General features: G+C 41.0%; 1 protein-coding gene across 1 annotated transcript; it reads right to left on the bottom strand.

Annotated features, from left to right (window-relative positions):
- Nucleotides 1–2655: 2655 nt before the first annotated feature.
- stk17b (serine/threonine kinase 17b (apoptosis-inducing)) lies at nucleotides 2656–14885 on the bottom strand. Its single transcript, XM_044018657.1, has 7 exons — nucleotides 14354–14885; nucleotides 9827–10039; nucleotides 8231–8369; nucleotides 7295–7421; nucleotides 6303–6351; nucleotides 5760–5939; nucleotides 2656–4687 (listed from the first exon to the last, which is right to left on the bottom strand). Exons 1-7 carry the CDS (start codon nucleotides 14473–14475, stop codon nucleotides 4447–4449), a joined length of 1071 nt encoding a protein of 356 aa, XP_043874592.1. The 5' UTR covers nucleotides 14476–14885; the 3' UTR covers nucleotides 2656–4446.
- Between the last annotated feature and the right edge of the window lie 2055 nt (nucleotides 14886–16940).

Below are 16940 nucleotides of genomic sequence, written 5' to 3'. Positions count from 1 at the left end.
AGAATTATGAATACAGTTTGTTTGTGCGCTCTTCAGTCAGCAGGTGGCAGCAGTGAGGAGAAATAAGAAAATAAAAGAGCTGGAAAAATGGTGTTTGATTGTTTAGTTATTTTGTCTCTCCACTACACTTAAAAACATCACGCGGCGTCAGATATTTTCTACAATCTTTAATGAGCTTTATCAGTTGCTTTTTAATATTAGCCTGCAGTTGATCAGAATACAGAACAGATTATTTCCTCTTTTTTAGTCACTTCAGATGCAATCTGAACGCTCATACATTAAAAAATAGATAACTGTATAAAATGCAAAATAAACAGACATCTCAGACATTAATTTGCTTGTGCTTGTGGGCTGGTTTGACAGTGACCTTCAGTCTCGCTGCGTTCAAAGAGCGAGGAGAGAAAGCGAGTGTGAGGTGACATCAGTGGCTGCACCTCCCGCTCACACACACACAATGAGCTCTCAGGCACACAAGAGGCCACTGCGTGACTAGCTGCTGAAAGTAATACAGTACAATAGCTGAGCAACATCTACACCACCACAGCGTTAGTCATGTTCAAGTGACAGATAAACAATGCCGGGCCAACATCGAGACACTTGTGTCCGAGTCGCTCGGCGCATTTCGTCATCCTGCAAAGTGAGATCCCTGACATCACCGCACTGCAAAAACAAGTCTGGAGATTCACTTGTTTCTGTGCAAACGAGGTTCAAAGTTTGTTTGTCAAAGCCTCATCTCATCCTGAATTATTTTAAGACGACGCCCCCACTGTTTAGAAACAATATTATAAAACACAACACTTTTAAGGAGTTTCTTTTTTACTCTTGAGATAAAGTTAAGATCCAAGCTTATTTCTTCATACAGTAGTAAAAAGAGACAATGTGGCATCTCTGGTTTATAGAACCTGACAAAAATCACACTGACATAAGTGTCAGACAAAAGAAACAACAAGCTCAAGTCGAAAAACTGCTAACTCAGATTTAATCCGTTATCGAGATGACGAGGAAAAGATTCTCTTACAGTGTGCGGCGTTCCAGTTTTTAAAGGGATGACAGCATTGAGATGAGAGCACGGCCGTGGCTGGAGACACCCGTCTCCAACACAATGGCCGTTGTTCCAGCTGGTGACAAAAACATCAACAACAACAACAACGAAAAACAATGTGGTCTTATTCAGTTTGGCACCTCGTCGCCAAAAAGAGGAACGTTCCACTTTCACTGGAGGCTGAAGCAACAGAGAGTTGCTGGTTCAGACCTGGTGTCAACATCCGTCCTGAGAGACCCGATCACAAGTGGACAGTTTTAAGTGGGACAGCTCACAACTGGCAGGGAATCAAATTTCAAATTTCACTTCATCATGTCTGATTATGGGTCTGACTGTGTATTAGGCAGACAGAAAATAGATTAAAAGGAGCTGGGTGAAGCTCTACTTATGCTGCTGTAATATGAAATAAGACAACCCCTGATGGGAAGTGCAGAAATGTTGTGAAACTGCTGCAGGTCAAACGGTGTCTTTAAAGGTCCAGTGTGTAACATTTAGGGAGCGATCATTGGCAGTAGCTAAGTATGTTTGTACGAGTGCAGAATCGCTTTACAACTAAGAATAATCACTGCATATTTCTTTGCAGCCTCAGACTGAGCCTTCATAATCTCTATCTTGCGGCGTCATGTTTCTACAGCAGCTCGAACAGAAGTTTTAAACTTCCTCGCAGATTTTTGCAATCGCTCGTTGAAAGGAATGCGAGAACCACCTCCCAATGTGGTTTCCGTGACTGATCTGAAGACGCACTCAGGCCACAGCGGGTGTGTTCAGACCTGAACGTGTTAACCCATAACTGGATCACTAGGGACGGATGTTTACACTTTTCATTCGAGTCTTACGACTTAAACACATGGCGCTTCCTCCGCGGCATTACCCGATATCACACTACAGTTACTCTTTTGGCAGACGCCTCCATTCAAAAGCGATCACCTCATATTTCACATTGTACACTGTCACGCTTCCACAAACAAACATCCTTCTCCATTTCCCCATAACGTGATTTCATAAAGTGAAATCATCGCTCCCGTCAACAACAACAACAAAAAAAGCCTTTCATGTCTACATATCATGACAATCCACATGAGAACCAACAGCGCCGCACTTATCCTTCATCCAATCCAACACATGCACATATTTGAGTCTTTAATCATCTTCCTTCTGACTCATCCGTCCATTTACTCATCCCACATCACTTCCTAGTACCACCTTAAAAACGCATCCTCTTTCATCTTCCCCTTATATTATTCATCCCGCTGTGACCACACCGGCACACCTGAATCATTCCGACTCGCGTGAGCACGTTATTTACAAACACATATGAAGTATAAGTCCAGCACATAAATAAAAATAACAACAACAATAATAATAACAATAATAATAATAATAATAATGATAAGCCTACATTAGGAAAACAAAAGTAAAGTGAGCAGAGAGTGAGCAGCATGCCCTGAGGTGACAACAGAACACATCACCTGACCCAGGAGTGACTGGAGGAACTTATGTAATGCTGACGCTGTGAAAGCAGAACGAATGGCTTTGGTGAGGGAATGAAAGGCACAGTCGACCTCTCGCGGACGCACCACCGTCGTACAAATCTCAGTTACAGAACTGGCTGACAAAGAGGAACTCGGAGCACGGGGGGGAAACTATTTGAGTAAGTGCAGGTGTGGCAGGAGAACAGCGGCTGACTCACCCGTGTTCTTTCACGGGTGAGAACAGCGGCTGACTCACCCGTGTTCTTTCACTTTTTTTTAATTAACTCCTCCCACAGTATGGTACACACTTGTGTGTACCATACTGTGGGAGGAGTTAATTAAAAAAAAGCACGACTTTGTGTCAAATCAAGAAGTTTACAGTGAGTGAAAACAATCCTTACAGCTGCTGTAAGTGAAATCTGAATATTCTTGACACGTTATCCACACCTTCTCTATCACACGATCTTTCACTTTGTGGTTTCATAAACACCATATGTTGCAAGAAATGTCTTCATACAGACGGACCTGGTGCTCTAACGTTGCCAGAGAAGATGTGAAATATGTGCATAAATCTTGGAGGCGGTGTCTAAAACATATGTATTGTGGCGTATTTTTCCAAAAAAACGGCGACAAAAAACGTTTTGCGGATTCTCCTAAACTTGTTCTCGTGTGTACGGGGCCTCACTCTCAGCCTCTGATGTTAAACCTAGCAAAACTCCAGAAAGAGGTGGTCCTCTCTGCTCTTTAGGTGCATGTGTTCATGGCGCGACGCTAACAGCAGAAGACGACATCACTGACAGCAGCTTTAACACAAACACTGCACTTGCACTTATGCGTACGCGTCGCTTTAAGGCGTAGCGGTGGGCGTACGTAGCGTCGTAGCAAGAGCTGCTACTGAAACTAACGCGATGGCGACGTAGCGAGACGGGGACGAGAGAAGCCAGCATCAGCAACGGATCCACAGTGACAGTTCAGCAGAGTGTGACGCCACACAATTAAAAAAAAATAATAAAGAAGTGTGAGTGCATGTGAAAATGTGGAAGTGTTTTGGTTCCAGTTATTAAAAATGTGTTTTATCTGAAGTCCTGAGCTAAACAGGATTAGTCATGAGGAAGGTGACAGTGACAGTAAAGCCCACAGAGGGTCCACTAACGGTCCACAATGTCCTCTTTTTCTAGAACCTTATAAAACTTTGTGACTGCAGGACCGTTCGGGGCCAAAACTCAAATCTCTGTGGACATAAAACACGCAAAGTATGGCTTTAAGACATCAAGGGGACGAGGCGAACCTGAAGGAATGTATTCGTGTCCTGCTGAGTGGACCAAAGAGACACAGTGAAGACATGGAGAGCAGCGTGTTTTCTACCTGGTGACCAGAGGAGTTCTCGTCAACATGCAAACGAGGGACAACTGTCACGCTGCTTCTCTCGATATCACGCGGTTCCGCTGAAGTGAAACACTTCCTGTGCCACAAGTAAGGCAGCGTGCAGATGAGTTCCTCTACGGGTTCTTGCCAAAGAAAACAAAAGTAAAAAGGTTTTGAAATATAAAAGAGAAGTATTGCATAGATTTCCCTGGAATTACTCCTCACTAGCCTTCATCAGTTACAGGGACAGATACACACAGGCCCTGAAAATACCAAAGATTAGAAGGAATTAAATACTTTAGGTTAAACACATGGCATTAACAGACACACACACACACATATTCACACTTTTAACAGCGACGGATCAGTGACAGATCTCACAATATAGCTGGTTATCTTTGGTTTTGAGTGGAGGATCTTGGAATTTTGCAGATTAGCGGAATATGAACGCAACCTAAGTACAGTTGAGTGGTGGTGGCTGGTTTTTGTGAAGGATTAAAAGACTTTAAAAGCTCGGGGGAAGTTGCCTTTTTTTTTGTTGTTGTTGGTTTTTTTTTGTTGTTTTTTTCAAAAGTCACCGTCCCCGGGGGCGAAGGTTTCCTCGTCGAAACGGAACCTCTTGGCGTGAGAGTGCGGGGACTCCAGGAAGTTCTCCTTGTCTTCGGGGTCTTCGGGTGGCGCTGCCCACTTGGTGCCGCAGCTCCTCTCGCGGACCGTGCGCGTGCTGGGCGTGGAGTCGGGGCTCAGACAGAACTGCTGCTGCCACAGCCACGGGTGACTCATGCACTCTGCGGCGCTGGGCCGGTCCCTGTGGTCAAAGCACAACGTCAAACACTTAGGTGCCTTTCACATGTGGAATCTACAGACACATGAGAAACACGTGGACCAAGCCAAAAGAGTTTTAACCCCATTCAGTACAGTACATTTCTTTGAACATTTCTAATACTAATTATATAAATCTATATATAATTTATATTCTATTTCTACCTTGTGATTTTTGGCTGCTGTAACACTGCAAATTTCCCCTGTGGGACAAATACAGTAATGGATTATCTTGTCTCATTTTACTTGGATAGAGTACATGTTGTACTTCCTGTACAAGTAGTATGGATTACTTTTATGCATACTTTGAGTAATCCAAGGTCAAAGTCCACCTTTTAGCAACAAGAAATTTGGTTTTATCGTCCATATTTGAAGAGGTATGAAATCCATAATTTTTTATTAGTTGTTTATGATTTCACTTTCATTAGACTCAGTACATCTTGTACTTCATGTACAAGTAGTATGGATTACTTTTACGGCATACTTTTGGAGGAATCCAGTGTAAAAATGTTGTTTTTGTGAACATCTTTGGTGGTATAGATGGTATAAAACACACACATTGTGACGTCACTCTGGGAAAGAAGATTTTTCTGTGATTTTATGGCCTTTACGAAGGTTTTACAAATAACAAAACTCCAATAATTAAAAATATCATATTGACTATAAACATCTACAAAACATGATAAAGCATGACACACACAGGTGGACACCAGTATGATTGACAGCCACTGCCGTCCAACAGGTGCCTGGTCATGTCAAAACGGGAGTTCAGAGTCTAATGCGTGTCGTCATGTGCTGAGGCCAATAAAAAAAAACAGTGCTGACTGCAGAGTCATTCACCCAGGGAGTGAATGTTGTTTAAACACTTTCTCACTGGTCAAAAAGTCATTGAAACAAAGGATCAAACTGTTTTTTTTGTTTTTACCAGCGTTGGCTGCGTTTCCTCCTCAGCTCTGGGCCAACGTGCCATTTAATACCATTAAAAAAATAAACTTAAAATCATGTCCCTGTGTGTGTCCTCTGGCTAAGCTCTCACACTGTGACCTCCTTTTACTCACTCTGGCGCTTTAACGAGCAGTTTGCGGATGAAGTCCACGGCCAGCTCGGAAACCTTGGAGAAGGCCTCCCTGCTGTAGTCCACGTTCACCTGGGACACGTTCAGGAACGTCTCCTGCTTGTCGTCCCCCGCGAACGGAGACTCGCCCGTCACAAGCATGTAGGCTATAACACCGACACTCCTAGGAGACACAAAAACACACGGAGGACGTTGTCATAACACGGACAGGAGGAAGGCAAACCGGACATCCAGTCATGTCAATTCTTCTAATAAAGACAGAGGGGAACAAAGGAGCAGCGTGGCTCCCGTCCAAAGCAAAACAAAACAACATCTTGTCGTCATTTTATCAAGAAGATTGCATCCTGGCTGTCAGAAGAATAACAAAAGTGAAAGCAAGGCTAAGACAACACAAATAGGCATGAATAGTGTCATTGTCCAACTGCTATTTCATACTGCAATCATTAGCTTGAATCTTCTGATGAATCAAAAGTGAGTACAATCACTGCTGCTGAACAGTCAGTGTGGACATAAAGTCACCACTCACCACAGGTCAGTCGCTGTTGTGATGGGTTCATAATTCAGGATCTCTGGAGCTGAGGGGAAACAACATGTCATCCATCATTCAAATTTGACAACAATGGCTTTGTATATTATAATAATAACAACAATAATAATAATAATAATAATAACAATAATGTCTCCTGCCTCGTTGTTTTCTTTCTTTTGTTTGTGTCTGTAAAATATGTTGTTAAACTTGATGAAGCATCCGGGCTCGACAAAACTTTAAGTGATGCGCGGTGCACCTCCAACCTGATGTTTTATGATTCTTTCGAGGAAATACAACTTCAGAGTCCAACTAGTGGCTTGTTTAGCAATATAGCTGTTGCATATCTACCCATATCTCTTGCATTTATGACCCAAACAGTGCCAAACTTGGCACTGCACGCACGGGTGTCCTTAGTAAGTCACCTACCAAGCTGCAACTAACGATTATTTTCATAATCGATTAATCTGTCGATTGTTTGGTCCATAAAATGTCATAAAATGTTGACAAATATGGATCAGTGTTTGTCAAACCTGGAAATGAAGATGTTCTCGGAATGTCTTTTGTCCACAAACCAAAATGGCTCAGTTTGAATGATTTCTTAGTTACATGGAGCAAAGAAACCAGACAATATTCACATTTAAGAAGCTGAAAAATCACAGAAACTGGTTTCAATTCTTCACTCAAACCGAATAATGGATTAATTAAGTAATCAATTAATCAAGTAAATTTGAAACACATTTAATGAAAAATTGCATTTATTTTTTTCCAATCACTTTTCCTATTATAAACTAAACCCAGTTTCCTGTATTTAAAAGACAATACATTTATCAGTTCAAGAAATAAAATGCTTATGAACACAGTTGTCAATACCCCAAAAACCATGCATTATAAATAAAGTTGTGTCCTGACAGTTGCTATGTTGGTAGTGTCTGCTCATGTCTGATTTTGTGGAGAAGATCAATGCCTGATTTATGACTGAATCAGCTTACCCACGTATTCAGGTGTGCCAAGAATCTCTCGGAGCTCTCCAACCGCACCCAACCTACGGGCCAGGCCAAAGTCTACGATTTTTATGTCTCCTGGAGGCGACAGGCTGGTCAGGAGAATATTCTGCGGCTGAGAAGAAGAAAAATTGAAGAACAATGAGGGAAATGCAGTGGACATCGTGTGAAAGCACACGTGGTGGAAAGATAAGAACGTTGCTTTGAACGTAACTCCAAGAAAAGAAGTGTTTACCTATCTTTGAGTATTTCTAACAGCGCTGTTTGTTTAAGGTTTGAAAATGTATTGACCACATGACACTGTATAAACACTTTAAATGAATGTTTACTTGATTCTCCACAAGAGAGGCCAGAGGTTGTTGAAAGAACTACTCTTGTAAAGTTCCCAGTTTTAGGAAGAGATTATATTTTAAGTCTCATAGTGGGGACCCAGCTGTGCCTCAGAACAGTAACAGGCCCTTTATTTCACAGCCGGGTGTCAGTGACGAAGGAGATTAGTCACATGACATGGAGATGTTGTGCTATACACGGCTCTGTTTTGCTTTCTCACTTTTTCCCTGAGCTACAGGCTCCGTTACCAACTATAATCCTCACTCTAAGCTAAACTGTGCCATGGACAGTTTGTGTGCGTGTACTCGGAGGCATGCCTCTGTCTGCCCCGTGCGTTACCGATTTGATTTATAAAATCATAATCATAATGTAAAAAGCATAATCCTTGCCCCTCCCTATCTTTGTGATCTGCTCCAGCCGCACGTTCCCTCAAGTCACTAAGATCTACAGATCAGCTCCTCTTAATTGTCCCAAAATCAATTTGTTTTATTGGCTTTTATGTGCGTCTTTTAGCTCTCTATAGCGTTCTTATTGTTGCACTTTGGTGGTTTAAAGATGCTATATAAATAAAATTGGACTGGACTGGATACAAACCTTGAGGTCTAAGTGCACCAGGCTGCTCTGGTGGAGGTAGTGGACTCCCTCCAGTGTTTGCCTGATCAGACGAGTGATCTGCGCCTCCGACAGCAACTCGTCAGACACACAGTGGTCAAATATCTCTCCACCTGCCGCACTGATCAAAGACAAAAAACACAAATCAAGTCAGTGTGCTGTGAAGATACACTGATACACTTCAGACACAGACAGTGTTTGTGCAGTTATCCTTGTAAGGACGGTAAAAACGCTAAATCACACCCTGAGAGCTCTGCAGACGCTGCATTCTTCTACTCAAACCCCAACCCAAGTGTCTACTATCCATTTCTGACATGAACCCAACAGGCCATCTGTTTTTTCTCTTTGAACCCAGACTGGGCAGAGATACTGTACGCCGTGTCGAGTTTGTGTTACCCCGTCCATTCCACACAAGTGTCACCATGGTTACCGTTTCCTCTGTTTACAGAAACAAGCAGCGCAAAATAGATGACCCCCAATAAAAATAAATCGGGAGCAACGTGTCACCAACTTGTTTAATAATTGAATTATGTAAAAACAACAGGTTTGTTTGTTCCTGTATGACACTAAAATGATCAATAAAAATATTTGAATATGATCATAACCTGATTATTTGTTAATACATTTCCCTGCTTTAAACACAGTTAAATGACTGTTCACCAACTTTTGATGCAGTTTGGATGTGGTGGACATTTGACAAGAGCAACAGAATGACACAGTTTTAGGGCTGGTGGTTTCAGTGACCAACCTATAGCCACAGGCTCACTAGTTTAATCCTCCGTGTCCTGGTTAAGTTATTGTTGAGCAGGAAAGCAACCTGTTCTTGTTCACTCAACACACACACACAGGGTGGGACAAGCCCTGAAACAGTACTTCAAGTACAGAGGCCATCTGACTTCAAGTTATTCAAGCTTCAAATAGTGTTTTTCTTTTAAGCCGTCAAAGATCAACAAAGTGAGCTGTTCACACTGTGTGCTCATCAAGGAAGAGCCATTAAGGTGTGGTGACACAATCACAGCAAATTACTTTTCAATCCAGTTTCTGTTTTGACGACACAGACAAGGAAGGTAAATGATGGACTAACGTCGAGTATAAGTTCAGTAAATTAATTACACTTTGGACAAACCAGAGAAGAACAAAGAGATGTTTTGTTTGCGGGATGTTCCAGTAGTGATAACATTAACAGAAAGGTTGCCAACTCTAATGCAATGCTAGTGGAAAATCATTTCATGTTTTTGAAGTGAATTCCAATAGTGTGGCATTAGAAGAATTAAGTTAACATGTCAGCAAACACGTTCTGTTTTTTGTAAAGGTTTTCCAGTTAGGTCTGTCAAACTACAAAATAAAATATGTTTTGTGACATGTTTTCATTTTCTTCAAAGGATTTTTTTATCAATGATAACATTCATCAGAAAGTTCAGTTTCTGAAATCCGATTTGGAAGACGGAAAAATGGTATCTGAACATCTCTATTTGGCATTAAAGGCTCTTTTGCAGCAGCAAGTGATGATAGTGTCTGGTTAAAACTGGGTTTGGTAAATGTGACATGCTATAATATATTTAAAAAAAAAACCCTCACTATTCCAGCATTAAGACGATGTCGTGATCCGTCTCATAAGCAGCATACAGGTTGACCACCCGGGCGTTATTGCGGGCCATTTCCAGAACGGCCATCTCGTGAATGACTTCGGCCCGGCAGTCGCGACCTCTCCTCCTTTTCCGCAGGAACTTAGCAGCAAACACTTTGCCCGACGCCTTCTCCACGCAGCGTTTCACCACTGCAAACTTCCCCCTAAAGACAGAGAACACGAGCATACAGTTAATGCACAGACCGGGTCAGATCTATTTTAAGACAAAAGATAAAGTGAAAGCATGGCGACGGTAAATACTGTTGCAGCATTTCTTAAAACACAGTTAATCTTAAATCTTGGGCTGGGAATCAAATCTTCAATTCTTTTGTGATATCTGACCCCAGTAAGAACACAGGTACTTTTCCTCTAGGGCGGTGTTGTTGAGGCATAATAAACACCACTGCCAAAAACAACATATGTTTGCCTGATGGGGGTGGTTTTTTGCTTACTATGGCAAAACACCAGCTCCTGAGGAAGTTATCAACACAACATTAGACATAACACAGGAAAGAAAGCGTTTGTACCCGGTAGTTTTCACAATGTTAGACTGCGAAATCTATTGTAACATCGATGCATTGCACAGTAATAACATAGCTTGAGAACAGTTACTGCTTCACCGGATGGACTAAAAATAACTAGAGCTGCAACAATTAATCAATTGACTAATTATTATTTGATGACTCAAATAGTTGCCAACTATTTCTGATAGTTTGTCTGAATTTTCAGGTCCTTCATTTTCTTTGCTGCTACATAGAAACCAGAACATTTAAGGGGGAAAATCCATCCTGGTGAAAGCCAAAGTGAAAAGCAAGTGAAAGCAAGAGTGTTGTTTTATCACCATTACACATTACAATTAGTTTAAAGTCAATAAGGTTTGTCTATTCCGGCGTTAATTGATTTATAAGATTATTTCTGAGGGGCATATGTAGAGTGTGTAACGCCACTCACTCCTGCGGGATACTGTGTTGGGTTCATTGAGGTGTTTACTTATTCAAGCCTGGGCAGGGACATATGGCTAGATTTACTGCAAGTGTCACGATTCATTTCATTATAGTCGATAAACCTGAAAAGCAACAATCCAACTATACAGAATTATCAGAGCATGCAGAGTTTATACGGTGTTTGTGACACATAATACACAGAACAAAGAGCATGTGGTTTGAGAACGTCTACTTAGATTCAGACACTGTCTGGCAGGTTAGCAAAGGTTTATCAGAAAATGACATCTACATTACGCTCACTACAAAAAAAACTGGGCATTCATTTGCGGAAACGTGTCTGTACAAGGCCTTGCAATTATTGCAACAACAAAAAATAAACTCTTATCCGAAAATAACCTAGTTGCAGACCCAGAAGGACGTCGATGAAACAAAAGAACAATGGCACTGGATTAACCAACTGCTGTGACTGTGGCACCACCTATCATTGTTACAAATCGTGTTTTCGTGCAGGTGCAGCATTCGATACATTAAATATAAGTGAGAAATTTGATGGCACAGTGTAAATATTCAGGAACAACCTATGAGGATGCACATTTTTCACTCGGCATGGCTCCATTCCACTTTTTCTTGTTTTTACATCTTTTAAACTTCTAAGCAGTTAACAACACAGGTGTGATGATGCATTTTCCACCTAGCCACAAGTCAATTCAAAACCTTGTTTTCTAATGTTTAAACAAATACTCTACACAGAAGCCCCCATTTTTACAGTCAGAGTCTGATGGGAAATTTGTTTTTTTTAATCAAATTTTCAGATACTTAATCCAGTATTTTTGATACCTGTGCTGAGTATCACAACAGCTCTAAGTCTGTCAATTTTTCCAAAAAAATCAAGTTTGAAAGACTTCTATCATGCTTTATTATAACTGTTAGTCACATGAGAATGATCACACCTTAGGTTGATCCTCGGTGATGCACATCTTCCACTTATCAGCTCATGCTGCAGATATTTTTTGACAGATCACAGTCGGGAAAACCCAGGTCAAAACAATTCAAATGAATGATGGCTGAGTTTCCGCAGGTTTAGGGTAAATGTCAGCTATCTGTCACACTGTCCCGATTACCAGGAAATGAAGGGCGACATCGTTAACGTAATCATTAACACGCGAGCCGGTAAGACGCGTCAAAGTGTCTGCTGTGAAACACGCCTACTGAGCTTTAATACAGTAAATACTAACTGATACATTTTGAAATATAATTCCATTAAAAATACTGGTGCACATGGTAAAAATGGCAGCAACAAATCACTCGGGCTTAGGGCTGCAAGTAATCGATTAATCTGTTGTTGATTGTCTCCGTTAAACAAGTATTAGTTTGTCCATAAAATGTCAGAAATATATTGATCAGTGTTTCCAAAAAATGATGATGTTCTCAAATGACGTGTTTTGTCCACAAACCAAAATGACTACGTTTGAATGATTTATGTGTTATATGGAGCAAAGAAACCAGAAAATACTCCCATTTAAGAAGAAAACAATTACTTTAGAAATCGATCAATCAGTTATTTGTTGCAGCCCTTTGATAATGTTAAGACCTAACAACTCGATTAATTAAGTAAAAAATATGAATCTATATACAGTTTAAAGTTGCAACCTGGCACAATTATAAGAAAACACATGAACTGAGACGGAAATGCTCAGTAGTTAAAGATCACTGACACTATTTAGTTGAATGTTGTACCAAAGCTGTGAATTACTGCACAAAACACATTTTAAACCTACTCCACACTACTACACCACTAATCATGATCATAAATATACTTCCTCTTTTGACAACAAGTATACGCACGCACACACACACACACACAGAAGTGGTCCCTATGCCATTTCTTCTTTTTTAGGTCTGGGTTGCACATGTGTTCATTTCCTTCCTCTGGGTTTGGAAAGCAGAATCGTACGGTGTGTGTACTGCATGACACATCACTTCAAACACACCTCAGATGTGATCATCAGCCAGCAGTGGTTGCCGTGTTTCACACATGGTGCCAAACTCATGACAAAGGTCCACTGTAACATGATCGAGCCAGGTCCCTGGCACCGCACCGCGACGCCCTCGTGTTTACACTAGTTAAAGCTTACAGTCCACATTTCAGCACAATGATTTGCTTGACCTGTGCACAGCCTTAAAGCACTTTCTGTGATAATTATCAATGTTCATGTATCATGACAACCTGGAGTTGAACAGTATGACTTAAAAAAAAATCAGTTGATATATTATTTTCATTAAGTCATATCTGCAGCTCTAATATGTAGTGATGATATGATTTCCTTCAGTCTCCCAGTCCCGTCTGTCTTCAGTTATAACAAGGGTTCACAAACTGATTGTCATTTGTAAACATGTAACAATACAGTGCATCGTGGTTCAATGACGTTCTTTCAACAACTACATTTTTCTGCGTCACCACGTTTTCCTCGGGTGTTTTTATTGAGCCACCTGCTTGCTTTTCTATAATTGTACAGCACATTATTGTCCCGTGTTATAAACTGCGGAAACAATAACACCAGACGGAGTGTATATGGAATTGGTTAGTTCCATGGTTTCTAGCATGGCTACTGACATTTACACCGTTCAACCACAATAATAAAACAGGTAACTGTGTAACTCTGTGGCAGAGCAGTGAATGTCTGTGGTCTGTTATACAGGGCGAGTTTATTTTAAAGTATCCATGTGTAATGACATTAAAACTTATTTTAAGCTTACAGCTATTCTCCGGGGTGTCATGGTTTGGCAAAATTCAAAAACACACAGATCAACCACAACACTAAAACATGTATCTTTTGATATTTCTGCGGCTAACTGGTGAACTTTCTTCACAGACGACGTAAAATGTCCAAAACACGACAATAGCAAACGTATTAATTGACTGAGTAGGTTCCTACTCTATGACAGTAAACTGAATATCTCTGGTAACTAATCAATGAATTAATTAAGTCATTGTCAGATTAATCAATAACAGAAAATATTGTTAGTTGCAGTTTATCTTGCTTTCTACAACTGATACATGAAAACCTATGGGGAATTGGATATGTTGGTATATTGTATACTTTCATAGAAAGCTGAATGCTAAAAGTTAAAATCTGAAAATGGAAGTGAATGGCACTCATGGGCCACTTTATACCCCGATTCACTAACATGTATTTTCTATGAGCTGTCACTTTGAATTGTGCTGTGATGAAAGTGGCTGTGAATAATGATAGGAAGTAAGTAATCACACAACAATCACACTTGCTGTTAACAACCTAAACCGCACATAATGTAACAGTTAAAACAAACTTTCTGATGTTATAGCTTCATGAATGTCAATACTTTCTAGTCCCATTGCTCCATTTGACAAAGAAACCATTAATACTGAAAAACTGTTAATCGAGAATATAATGGAATTGAGTTTGTCAGAAGCACTAAAAACTAAGAAGCAATAAAAACTTCATAAACTTGTCGTAGACTGTAGTAACTTCTCTCCCTGAGGAGAACTCTTACCTCCCCAGCTCTCCGGTCATTTCATAGACACTCTCCATGGGCTCGGTGCTGATGGGGGTCTGAGTTTCGCTGAGCAGCCCCGCGGAGAGTCCGCTGCGACTGTCCAGTCGCCTCCGAGACATCCTCCTCTGTTGACGGTACCAGGTTGAATGCCGCGCTACACACGCTATAACTACACGAGAAGCTAAAGTGGCTATAGCTAGCACATCGGTTACATGTTAGTGTTAGCTTCGCCCGGTGACCGTGCTATTGTTCCGCTCCGTTTACCGACTCTGCTGCTTAGCTCGGCTGTCGCTAACACAGTTAGCTCGACGGTCAATGTCGCCGACTAAAAAGTGAGCGAGATTAAGTTTCCTCAGTTTAAACGAAGAGCGGCGGCCAGTGAAAGTTAAACCCGAACGTTCGGCTCTGTGCTGCAGTTAAATAATCCAGAAAACCGACCAGGAACAGACGGCAGCTCGGCAAAAAACAAAGTTTATCCCCCCGGAGTTTTCGGTCACTTCACATCATCATCATCATCCCTGTGTTTGACACTTTCTGGACACGTCACGACTCCGCGCATGCGCCCTGTAGTTGGATTTGAAAAAGCACGGTTTGAAAATCTCAGTGGAACAGTTGAACATCTGGGATTATTATTCAGCGTGTGACGTCACCCGCGTGTTCTTCATTCTGACACAAAATAAAATACAGTTTAAAATGTATAATTTATACATGATAAACATTTCGAAACTGATGAAATAATCAGATAATATAATGACGAATGTATATTTATTATTACAGAATACTACTTGTGTTACTGTTGTGGTAGTTACAATTGATCTTACTATTTCAGAAATTCAGATTATGAGGTGCAATTATAATAACTGAAAAGCTATTTATATTATTTAGATTAAAATAAATAATAGCAATAATAATAATACTAGATAAAATAACACAATTCACAGAAGCTGAGTATGTGTATGCATTTAATTTACAATTATTATTTATTTTATTTATTTTTAACATGTTTCCCATAAATTAGTTTTGTTTGTTGTATTAATCCCTTCCCACAGGTTAGAAATTTTAGGGGATTAGGTTAGGGGAAGTGTATCATAATCTTCTAAAACCTTTATAATGCACTATAGCAGAGGTGTCAAAACTGGCGGCCCATCACTTAGTATCATGTTATAATGAAAAAAAACATAATTTATGTCTCTGTTTTTGATATGAATAGAATATTGTGTCATAAACATGTTATTATTGTGAAGTGCACATCATTCCATATCAAAACAAGCACTTTTACTTTAAAATTCTGTTCATTGTGATCATCATGATGGAATATTGTGTTACAGTTTTAAGCTCCACGACTGAAACTCTGTTTTTTTTTCCCACTTTGTTTCCTCTAAACCAACCCAGCTCATTTGAGCTAAAAATAAGAGTCATGTATCATGGATCAAAATGTTCCATTTGTTCTCTTTTATTACAATCATTGGGGTGAAATGGATACACACACACAGGAGCTTTGCATAGAGTGGAAATCAGAAAAGTGGAGTCGGGTCCCGTCAGAAATGTACTGGGAAAGAAGAGAGAGAAAGAGAGAGATGCAGCCGTCCTCATTTTGAATGTGAAGCAAAGAGACTTAGTCTTATCTGTCTTCTGCAGCAGAGAAGAAGCGTCGTTATGGAAACAGTCAAACTGGCCAAGTGATGGTAAAATCCTCACATGACGTGTCGCTGCTCGTGCCACAAATCTGCCTCTCATTCAAACGTGTGGTAGTGGTGGTGGTGGTGGTGATGCTCTGTAAGGAGGAACGTGGCAGGAGCCAGGAGAAGGATGTGTTTGTCAGACTGAAACAAGAGAGCAGGCCTAATGGTTTTGACATTGCAAGCCCCAAACCTTTGGTACATTCGGTGCAAAATAGATATTTATACACAGAACAGGACAGACGTACATATACAGTTATATACAAAGAGACAGACACACGCACATGTGCTCTCACGTTCCACAAAATCAAAACAGCCCTATAATTCATCACTGGTCCATGAGCAATGAGAACGTAACCATCGACCTACGACAAAGATAGGCGGACGTGCACACGTGAAAGTAACATTATTTGAAACATGCTGCCGAGATACTCGCCGTCACACTGTCATCGAGAGAAACAAACGACCGCACTCACACGTTGTCCATTTAAGTCACAGAAGCACAGGTGACCTCACCACTTCCTGTTCCTGTGAGCCTCACACTCAGGGTATGACAGTGCCAGGAAAGCAAAAGGCCGCATGCCCCCCCCCTCCCCCCGCCAAACACCAAAGTGACACAACCTAATCAGCTCCCCTCCCCATTTTTTTCTGAATGGTAGTAATATCCTCATGCAAAAAAAAGCTAGTAAGGACGGTGTGTTGCACTATTTCAGCATGCAATATCGAGCTATAACACAACGCCATCTAGAGGTTTATGCCCTGGCACGGCTCACAGAGCTGGCCAGGAAGATCCCGACATGCAGTATTGGGCTGGGGGGCTGGGTTAAAGTCTGCGCCCCACATCTCACATCACAAGTGGGGCTTCACGACACCACGATTCCAGCCCCAGTGGTCGAGCTCCAACA

The sequence above is a fragment of the Solea senegalensis genome, linkage group LG2 (genome assembly GCF_019176455.1).
Source record: "Solea senegalensis isolate Sse05_10M linkage group LG2, IFAPA_SoseM_1, whole genome shotgun sequence".
Taxonomy (NCBI): Eukaryota; Metazoa; Chordata; class Actinopteri; order Pleuronectiformes; family Soleidae; genus Solea; species Solea senegalensis.
This window is presented reverse-complemented; position numbering and strand designations above follow the sequence as displayed.

Bases quoted from the DNA above. Each gene is read 5' to 3' on its own strand.
- stk17b (XM_044018657.1), bottom strand. From the start codon at position 14,475: ATGTCTCGGAGGCGACTGGACAGTCGCAGCGGACTCTCCGCGGGGCTG. The intron at 10,040-14,353 runs GTAAGAGTTCTC...CTCTGTCTTTAG, and splicing joins ATGACCGGAGAGCTGGGGAG to GGGGAAGTTTGCAGTGGTGA. The intron at 8,370-9,826 runs GTGAGGGTTTTT...GTCTTTGATCAG, and splicing joins ATCGTCTTAATGCTGGAATA to TGCGGCAGGTGGAGAGATAT.